The sequence below is a fragment of the Nycticebus coucang genome, chromosome 14 (genome assembly GCF_027406575.1).
Source record: "Nycticebus coucang isolate mNycCou1 chromosome 14, mNycCou1.pri, whole genome shotgun sequence".
Classification (NCBI taxonomy): domain Eukaryota; kingdom Metazoa; phylum Chordata; class Mammalia; order Primates; family Lorisidae; genus Nycticebus; species Nycticebus coucang.
Window position 1 is genome coordinate 45,831,512 of NC_069793.1, and position 9,975 is coordinate 45,841,486.

The window sequence follows — 9,975 nt, forward strand, 5'->3', positions numbered from 1 at the left end:
CATTGTGGCGGGTGCCTATAGTCCCAGCTACTTGGGAGGCGGAGGCAGGAGAATCGCTTGAGCCCAGGAGTTGGAGGTTGCTGTGATGCCACGGCACTCTACCGGGGGTGACAGCTTGAGGCTCTGTCTCAGAAAAAAACATAAGGAGCAACTGGACTTGAAACAAGCCTAGGAAGTCTTTGAGCCTGCCTTCTCTCCTTATTCTTTTGCTATACCCATAAGGAATCTCTGTAAAAACCATAATTGAAAATCACTTATTCGGGTGGTGCCCATGGCTCAAAGGAGTAGGGCGCCGGGCCCCATATGCCGGAGCTGGAGAGTTCAAACCCAGCCCGGGTCAAAAACTGCGCAAAAGAAAAAGAAAAAATCACTTATTCATCCAACACACACAATGATACTTGAGTCTCCTATATCACATCTCCACAAATGCACAATGCCTTTACAAAATGGCATATTTACCACCATCCAAGGCTTCCCTTTCTAGTTCTGGGTAGCACATTGCCTGTTAAAATGCAAATACCCCAGGAGTGGGTGTGGGAGTGGGGTGACAAATTATTCTGCCAGGGCTTTACATCTAAAATATGAATCAGCTAATCTAATCCCATTCCTCCCAGCTGTTCAACTAGGAGAAGGAGATGCTTGAAGGGAATCTGGAATAGGCAATGGGTCTGGGGTGTGGGGGGAGGAGGTAGGCAGCAGGGTAACTAAAGATTACCAAGGGTGCTGGGCATCTTTGCACAGGGGAGTGCATCAAGGCCACATTTGGACAGTGGCAAATACTAACTATCCACCCCCCATCCTCCTGAATCACATCCTCACCCACACATGTGACCAAAGAAGTGAGACCCACTCCAACCAGCACAGTAGCACCAGAGGCAGGGAGCCAGCTTGGCGCCAAGATGCAGGACTATGATACAGGCTCTGAGGACAGCCAGGGCCCCTGGCACCATACCCCCACCCCTTCTCCCAGGCACGTGCCACACAGGCAGTCAAGCAGGATAGCCAATGGCCCTCGGTTTTTATTTTTATTTTTTTCACAGGAGCAGTATAGAATGGAGTTTTCCCACCCTTGCTCCCTTTGCATTGAATGTGCCTTGGGTCTTATGACCCCAGAGTGTCCTTACAGCCCCTTCTTCTTGCTCCTTGCAGGAGGGGCAGGGAGGAAAGCATTGGGAGTATGTATGTTAGGGGGAGGGGTTCCAGCTCTCTGAGCCAGACTCAGCACCCCCTCAGCAGCTCCCTAAGGCCCTCTCCCTTTGAGACTTTGACAGCAGGACAAAGACATACAGCAGAGAAAGACATAGGCAGGCTGGGAGACAGACTATACACACACTAACACGCAAGAGACACACAGACACACACAGGCTGGCCCCTTCCTTTGGCATGATTCACCCTAGCCCTGGGGACAGGGTCTCAGGGTAGTAGTATGAGGCCTGAGTTTTGGACTGGCCTATGAGAGATGGGGCCAACTTGAATCCTTTGGTACCCCTAGCTCCCCGACCAAAGAAGTTTCCTTTTCTGCCTAGCCTGGACAGATACCCCTTCACCTTCCCACCCACCACTTAAAGATTAAGATTGTTCAAGTAACAAGGACAGAAGAAGGAAACGGTGACTTTGACTCTAGTCCAATCTTCCCAACCAGGGGCCTGTGAGGACTTCAAACCCCAAGGCTGGGCCGTATCAGTATAGATTTCTCCTCTCTCTTCTGTAAACTCTGTATAGATCAGCAGTGGGAGTGGGTGAGTCCAGCACTGCCATTGGTCCTAGACATATGAGATAGAGTCAGATTCTTCCACCTAATAAGGGAAGGGGGGATGTCAAGAAGCTGAGCACCATCACCCTCCAAGGGGGCTTTCACAGTCCTTATGGGGTAGAAGTGGGGAAATGCCTACTCCAGCAAGGGATTAGGCTGGCTCTTTTAGCTCACAGCATTGTCCTGGACTGCTAGCTTTGCTAAGGAGATCCTTTTCCTTCTTACCCCCTCAAACTTGTAAATTCCCCCACGAGGTACCTGTGCCCCAGGCTGGCACTGCAGCCATCCTGATCCAGCTCCTACAGGTTCCCAGGGTCTGGACCCCAGCCCCAGGAGGAAAGAGGGGTGACCAGACCTTGGCACCTCAGTTGGCCTTGCTCAGTCTATAGTCTTCCACGGGATCCCGGCTCTCGACAGCTGACAGGGCGATGAGCATCTGGGCAGCATAGTAAGTGGACATGATGAGAGCCCGTGAGTAGGGCACGGGAAAGCAGAATTTGTTGAGGGCAATGGTCAGGTCTGAGATGATAAAGAGCACTGCACCACTGCCAGCCGCCAGCTCAGTCCAACGCCAGGCTGCCCCATCCAGCCGCAGCCCTGCCATAGCTCGCCAGCCCATGAAGCCGATAAGGGCCACATAGACACCCACCAGGTAAGTGAAGGCACCTGAAAGGCCTGGGTAGAGGAGGGCATAGCACAGGCACGATGCCACTGCCATCACCAGACCTGTCCGAAGATCCAATGGCTGCATGCCAAAGGCTGAGGCGTAGAACATGTGGGCCACAGCAAACATCAGCAGACCTGGGAGTGAGAAGGGATAAAGGATGCTGAAGGCAGGATTGGCAAGTAATGAGTAATAGGGTAGGGGTGGAGTGGAGTGTTTGGGATAGCCCAGCAGCTTTGCCTTGGGAGTAACAGGGATGGGAAGATCCACAAAAGTAAGGCCCATCACCCTCATACCCCTGAAGAACTCTAGAACTGATCACCAGGTCAGCCGCAAGGTCATCCTCTAACAGAGACCATCACAGTCCCTGGCCACAGAAACCCTTGGATTCCCCATATTCTGGTCCAAAAGCTCTCTCCCCAAATCTTTGCCCCCCTCCAACCCTTTACCCTCCATACCCACAACCCCTCCCAGATAGCTAGTAGGGCCACTGACCATGCACAAAGTATCCTTGATCCTGCCAGATGAGGAAGGCATCACCTACAGCAGAGAAGACAAGCCCCACAAAGATGCGGGTGGCACTGGGGTGGGCCAGCAGGAATCCTAGGCCATGGGCCAGAAGGAAGAGCCAGAGGCAGAAGACAGGCAGGCACTTGATGAGGGCACTGACCCACGATGGGCTGGACGAGGGCAGCCAGAGCACAAAATACACGCAGGTGGCCTTGAAGAAGGGCACCAATTTGGGTCCCTCACTCTTCACCTGGAGGACACAGGAAAAGGACAGCACTCACGGGAGTTTTCAGATCCAGTACCCCCAGCCTGGGTATCTACCCAGAGACAGGTCCACCCCCACTCACCTCACCCCATCTCACTTCCACCTCCAAGCAGGAAAGATTGACACAGAGAAAACCAGCCTGGCCTGTCCCAACCAGCCAGCAGGATGTGAACAAACCTAACACCACCTTGAGGCTCCTTTATTAGGAGAGGGAAAGGCTCCACTATTTTTGCTACCTGTGTCCACTCTTGGCCTGGGGCTGGGCCAGGATGGTCAATCACTGGGCAGCAAACAAATCCTGGGATACTTTCCCCTTCTGCAGCCCAACGCTTCTCCCTCCCTGTCCCCACCAGGATCAGCCCCTGTCTGAAATGGAGTGAAGTCAGCGGGAAACCACAAGAGATGCCCTGACTGGCGAGCTTGTGATTCTTAGTGGTGGGGCCAGGGCATAGGCTTAGCGCCCTAGCAACACCAGGTGAGTGCCAGGAATGTGGGAGGGTGGGCAATGCCAACTACCTCAGCCTTCAGGCCCTCTCCTCCTCCATCAGTCTGTTCCTCCACCACCAGTTCATCGGCCCCAGCCTAAAGGTGGCATCAAGGGCAAGAAAGGAGCTAGGGATGCTGGCCAGAGAAATGAACCCATAAGTTGGAAGCAAGAAAACTGTCCCTGAAACACTAGAGATTTCAGGGATTGGAAGGAGTGTGTGTGTGTCAGTAAGTCCCATTTCCCAGAGAATAAGAGCAACCCAACGCACACCAGAAAGACAGGAAGCCAGGAGGGGTTCTATTACCAACTTCTGATCTGGAGCCAGCCAACAGACTGGGAGGAGATGGAGAACTGAGAGGGGGAAGTTAGAGCAGCTGACTTGGTCACAGGCGGATTAGGGGGAGGGCAGCTAAAGAAAGGTTGTACCCAAGGCCACTGCAGGCAGAGTCCAAGCTGGGGGAGTAGGCTGCTGCAGAATCTGTGACCCCTGAACCTCCTTTCCTTGGGCTACCAGTACAGGGTCACTGAGGGTGACATGGAGCAGCTGGGGTTCCCTAGTACCACACTCAGCCCAAAATGATTGTACTTCTGGCTGGATGAGCTGTCCAGCACAGGGCTCTGAGGACAATCCCAGACAACGGAGGATACCTACGGATGGATCAGACTGTGCTGGGGGCAGTTAGGAAGAGACAGATGAGTGGGTCCAGAATCCAATTCTGCCCTTGCTCTGTCCATGGAAATTCTCCCATTAAGATTGGTCAGGGTAGGGGCACTGTCAAAGAAGGTGGCTGGAGGGGATGCCAACCCCACAGTCCCCATCATCCACCTGCCAGCCCTTGGGAGCATCAAAATCAGCTCCATCTCCTCCCTCGGACCCATATTTTCTAGGAGAAACCGGCAGTAGCTGGGGAGACCTTAACAGTCAGACCCTAGCACTGGAAAAGGGTGGGTAGATGAGATAAAGGTTGGAGTTGTGAAGTCTGAAGAGGAGGAGGCATCCACAGAGAATGACTCAGAGCATTTGCAGCGCTGCTTTAGACTCAGGATTGTCCTCCGTCTTGTTTATGAGGAAGTAGAGGAAACAAACTTGGGACAGGATTCCCAAGAGGTCCCTGTCGCCCTCTTGGCCCACTATCCTCTCCCACGCCTCCCTGTGTTCTGCGTACACAGAACCCGCCGGCAGGCTGCAGTCCTCTCCCTACCCCGGCTGCGACCCCGCAGACTGGTGCCAAAGACAGATCAACAAAGTCACGCTTCCGAGTCACGTGGCCAGTGTTTTCCTCCCTCCCGCCGACGGGCTGGGGGCGCGCGGAGGAGGGGCGCGCAGGTCTGAGGAGCAAGGGGCCGTGATAGCGGCAGCCTCTCACCGAGGACGCCAGTCGCCTCAGACCTCTGCCCTCCTCGGCCCCCAGCACCTTGGCCTGCCGGAGCCCAGTCGCCAGGCCAGTGGGCTACCGCCGCGCCGGACACTGACAAGCTCGCTCGCTCACTCACCACAGTGACCGGGGACACCATGGCGGCGGCGGCGGCTGGCACCCCGCTCCGGGCTGCGACGGCCAGAACGCGCCCGCGGCCAGGTGAGCAGGCGACGACGTTACAAAGCCTCAGGGTGACGGACAATACCTCCTGAGCTCCGGGCTCTGGGGGTTCTGTCTGTGAACCGTATGACGTCACCGCGGCCACGGCCAATGAGCGGGCCTGAGCCCTGGGGGGCGGGGCCCGGCTGGTGTAGCCGGCCAGGCCTCCCGGCCTCTAACCGCAGAAAAGAGGCTTCTCCCAGGGGCGGAGGCGGGCCCAGAGGCCACGCCCCCCGGGAAGCCGTACCAAGGCATCCACAAACGTGACGGTGACTCCAGTGCCTGAGTAAGGACCCAGCTTGGCTGAAGAACAAACACATTCCTATCCAGGACGCTCAGCGACAAACATTTTCTCGTGAACCAGGAGCAAAAGGCAAAGACAAATTGCTTTCAGCCTTTACAAATGTAGTCCGTGCAGACAGAACTGCAATTAGACCCACAACCTTCACTGTGTGGACACAACAGCGGTCAACAGACGCATATATAGATACACAGTAGTCAAAGATCTACCGTTGTTAGCATTCACACATGCAGAATCACAATTGCCCTTAGGCACTAAACAAGTACACAAGCACAAAACCGAACAACCTCAAGTTGATTCACATCCTTCAACATTAGAACAGAGACATACAGGCAAGCAGTAGCCCATATATGTTAATCCTAACATACAGAGTTCCAAAAAAAGTATATACTTTTTAAGAAATGAAAAAACGGCATTAAATTTATAATACTCAAGTCCCATTAGACTTCAATTACAAGAGGTGCTGAACGTGACTTGTATTCATTGTTATCAGTATATATTGAGTATTATAATTTCAATACAGTTTTTTCCTTTCTTAAAATGTGTATACATTCTTTTGGCACCCTCTGTACCAGCAAACACAGACACTCGATTGCCCTTAGGGGCATACCTCTCACAACTCAGAGACAACACACACACTAGAACATGCCAGGAATAACAGATAGGCAGACTGGAACATACTTAAACACTCAAAGGAATGTGAACTAACTGTCAAAAATACATCATTGTGAGTACATTTAATGTTGATTTTACATAGGTACACAGCACATTGGTACTGTCCATCTTCCAAATCACTGCAGTTACAAGGGTGGACTGGAAGATGGTCAAATGGACTTGAATCTAGACCCAGTTTTGCTATTTCCATGCTGTGAGATTGGGTGGGTCACTTCCCCTTTCTGGCCTTCATTTCCACACAGATAAGTTGGGTGGGTGGTTCCCACCCTGATGTGTGTAAGATAGGGAAGAGGAAGAGCTGTCGGTTTTAGGAAATTTAAGTCTAGGTTCCTGGAGGTGGAGATTTCAGATTCATCTCAAAGGATGGGTGAGTGGTCTGTGATCTGCTGTAGACAGACAGTAGCTGTGTTTCTTCTGGCTGTGGGAATTGGGGGTAATGGGGTGACCAGAGTTTCAAACATCCTGGAATTGTGACACAAGTTGTAGAGCTGGATCTCAGCCTCGTAATGACCCATGAGAGACCTACAGGCTAAAATTTGCTGTGAGCCCCTCCCAAGCCCTACCAAGCTTTCCCTAAAGCCTGTGCCATTGATCTGACACTCACTTAGAGAAGAGTCATCCTTTTCTAGTGACAGAATTGACTACTAGACATTCAGAGCCTGGTGTGATAAGGATGAGAGTGAAGTCTTGGGACTTCACTCAGAGTCCTCTTCCCACCCCTACCAGCTCCCTCCTATATGGAGTTCTAGGGGTCAACAAACTTTGCCTGGTCTGTTTTCTTTCCAGTTGGGGGCTGTGGGGAGAATCACCTTATCAGAATGGGGGACTAGAATTGCTGCCACTATGGCTTTGCCATACATATACATACACACATATACCCCTAAAAAGTGTGCTGCCTGGAAAGAACACTGGATTAAGGAGTTAGATACACTGTACTTAGCACTAGTCCTTCCTTTCTGACTTACTACTTACTGTAGTTGTATAATTGAGCACATCACTCCATCTTTGGAGTCTCAGTCTCTTCATCAATCAAATGGAGGAATAGGACCAGATGATAGGTGCAAACAGTCCAGTTTTCCAACCAAACACTTACATCATCTAGGGGATAGCTCTCAAATTACAGAGTGGCCACATCAGGGCATCTTTTTCTTTTCATAAACCTTACTTTATCTGGCCATAAAAATCAGAAGGTGAACTATTTCAGTGGTCCTCAACAAGTAGTACCTACCAATATTTACTTGAGCTTTTTAAAAATATAAATGTCCTGGGCGGCGCCTGTGTCTCAAAGGAGTAGGGCGCCAGCCCCATATGCCGGAGGTGGTGGGTTCAAGCCCAGCCCTGGCCAAAAACTGCAAAAAATATATATTTTTAAAAAATATATAAATGTCTTTGTCCCACCCCAGACTACTAACTCAGTGGCACAGATTTTAATAACCTTCACACATTTATACCTACATATACTATAACATAAAATGTAGAATTGTCATACACAGGGTTCAAGTCAATGCTTTATTACCTAACACAAACTAATCATATATTAGGTTGCTCGCAAAACAGGCATTTCCTCCGTATGCTTGCTGTTCTGCATTTGCATTCCCATCACCAAGATTCATTCTTAGCCCTTCTCCAACTGGGAGCCTGAGCTATGTGGACTGTATCAGTAGGGCTCTCCAGGGCTCTGGCTTCCGGCTGAGTTCAACTAATGGGTCAGAAGCAGATTTCAGGGTAGGATGAGGCCTTCTGGACTAGGCTGAGATTCTGGCAGTGGTTGTGCCCTTTCATGGCTACAGTTCCATGCTCCTTCCCTGTACCTTCAGGCCTGAACTGGTAACAGCTTCCCACTTTTGGGAAGCTAATCTTTAGGTGCCTCTTCATCTAGAGCTGGGTTTTTTTTAACCCTGCTCACATTTCTGCAAATAGTCATTAAATTCTTTTCAGTTAAATAAATGCTTTAATGTGCCAGCACCCTAACTAATAAAGGTACCAACAAAAAAGAGGCACTAACCCTTTCCTCTTCCAAAAAAGAAAGTGTCCTAACTTCATTCATATGAGTAATATTTTTTGTTTCAAAAATAAACTTTTTTTTTTTTACTATTCAATATATTTTTTGAATTGCACATTTCAGGAGCCAAAGAGTGGCACAGGACTGTCTGAAAATTGGCATTCCTTCCTTTCTAAATTATTAGCATGGTCTTTTTCACACAGCTTCATAGTTTTTTCTTTGCTGGTTTGTCTCCTTTATAAGAATGTGAAGCCCATTCACTCATTCATTCATCTAACAAGTGTTTACTCTGCACTTCACATGTGCTAGCCACTGTGTTAGGTGCTGGGGTCTAAAATATTGAGTAAAATATAGTCTCTGTCCTCATGGAGCTCACCATTCACTTCAAGCAGGCAAGTGAACAATTTTGTAACGTGGCAGCTGAAATAACTAAGGTATGAAGGTGTGTCTCAGGTGACTTTAAAAAGACATCAGAAAGCCAGGCGTGGTGGCTCACACCTGTAATCCTAGCACTCTGGGAGGCCGAGGCAGGTGGATTGCTTGAGCTCAGGAGTTCTAGACCAGCCTGAGCAAAAGGCCCTGCCTCTACTAAAAATAGAAAAACTGAGGCCAGAGGATCTCTTCAGCCCAAGAGTTGGAGGTTGCTGTAAGGTATGATGCCACAGCACTCTACCCAAGGTGATGACTTGAGACTCTATCTAAAAAAAAAAAAAAAGACATCAGAATCATCTAAAGCAAGGGTCCTCAAACTGCGCCCCACAGGCCACATGAGGCAGTGTGATTGTATTTGTTCCCGTTTTGTTTTTTTACTTCAAAATAAGATATATGCAGTGTACATAGGAATTTGTTCATAGTTTTTTTTTTTTTAAACTATAGTCCAGCCCTCCAACGGTCTGAGGGACAGTGAACTGGCCCCCTGTTTAAAAAGGTTGAGGATGCCTGATAAAGTATTTGAGGAAGTGGGGGATAAATCTGGAAGGATGAGTTGGTCTTCACTGAGCAGATGCCTGGATATGACATTCTCAGCAGAGGGAATTGTGTGTTTACATAAAAGCTCAAGAGACACACACAATTCAGGGAAATAACCTGTAGTGCTAGAGTAAGCTGGAGAGTGAAAATGTGAAACTAGAGAAGTAGGTGTAAACCAGGTCAAGAAAGGTCTTGAATGTTCTACTAAGGCATTTGGATTTGACTTAGTAGATAACAAAAAGCCAATTTTATTCTAGTCCTTAGCCTGTCTGACTATTCCCCACTCTCACACACCAGAGACATAGGCAATGCATAGAAATCATGGCCTACCATAATTCTGGGCTTGCCTTGCTACCTCCTATAAGGTTTCTTCTAACTCAGTGGCCTCCTCCATCTCTGACCCCTGTCATTTTGCTACATGATGCTTTTTCCGCATTTAGTTGGCCCTAATTGAAATTGTAATCCAGCTACCTTATTCCTGACCTGCTGCTTGGTCTCAGCTAATTTCTGTCTGTTTCAGACCTCCAGAACACTTACAATCAACTCTGAGAGTCCTTACCTCTACCCCACTCCACTCCCACTGCACTGGGGAGGAAATCAGAAATGTAAAAGAAGGGGTGACTAGGTAAGATGTTCTGATACCAGTGTGTGTGTGGGGGAGTTGATGAGTTGTTGGAAGTGAGCTAAGTGTGTCAAGTGGAGGTGTTTGGGAGGAGCTAAATACAAATCTAGAGTTAAGGCCTGGAAGTGAAGATTGGGAAATCACAGGCAT

At 49.5% G+C, this 9,975-nt stretch overlaps 1 protein-coding gene across 2 annotated transcripts; it reads right to left on the reverse strand.

The window, feature by feature from the left end:
- Window positions 1–1,007: 1,007 nt before the first annotated feature.
- Window positions 1,008–5,329, reverse strand: TMEM86A (transmembrane protein 86A). 2 transcript variants are annotated; one of them, XM_053562463.1, is made up of 4 exons: window positions 5,174–5,329; window positions 2,913–3,177; window positions 2,109–2,554; window positions 1,008–1,796 (listed from the first exon to the last, which is right to left on the reverse strand). In XM_053562463.1, the coding sequence occupies exons 1-3, from the start codon at window positions 5,192–5,194 to the stop codon at window positions 2,118–2,120; spliced, it is 723 nt and encodes a 240-aa protein (XP_053418438.1). In that variant the 5' UTR covers window positions 5,195–5,329; the 3' UTR covers window positions 1,008–1,796; window positions 2,109–2,117. The 2 variants fall into 2 exon arrangements, with proteins under 2 accessions (XP_053418438.1, XP_053418437.1); XM_053562462.1 differs by having other exon boundaries at window positions 1,008–2,554.
- Window positions 5,330–9,975: the final 4,646 nt, after the last annotated feature.

What these genes read in the sequence shown, in the direction of transcription:
- TMEM86A (XM_053562463.1), bottom strand. Translation starts at nt 5,194, where the DNA reads ATGGTGTCCCCGGTCACTGTG. An exon ending in TGGTGTCCCCGGTCACTGTG is followed by an intron (nt 3,178 to 5,173) that starts GTGAGTGAGCGA and finishes TGTGTCCTCCAG; the next exon opens with GTGAAGAGTGAGGGACCCAA. An exon ending in TCAAGGATACTTTGTGCATG is followed by an intron (nt 2,555 to 2,912) that starts GTCAGTGGCCCT and finishes TCTCACTCCCAG; the next exon opens with GTCTGCTGATGTTTGCTGTG.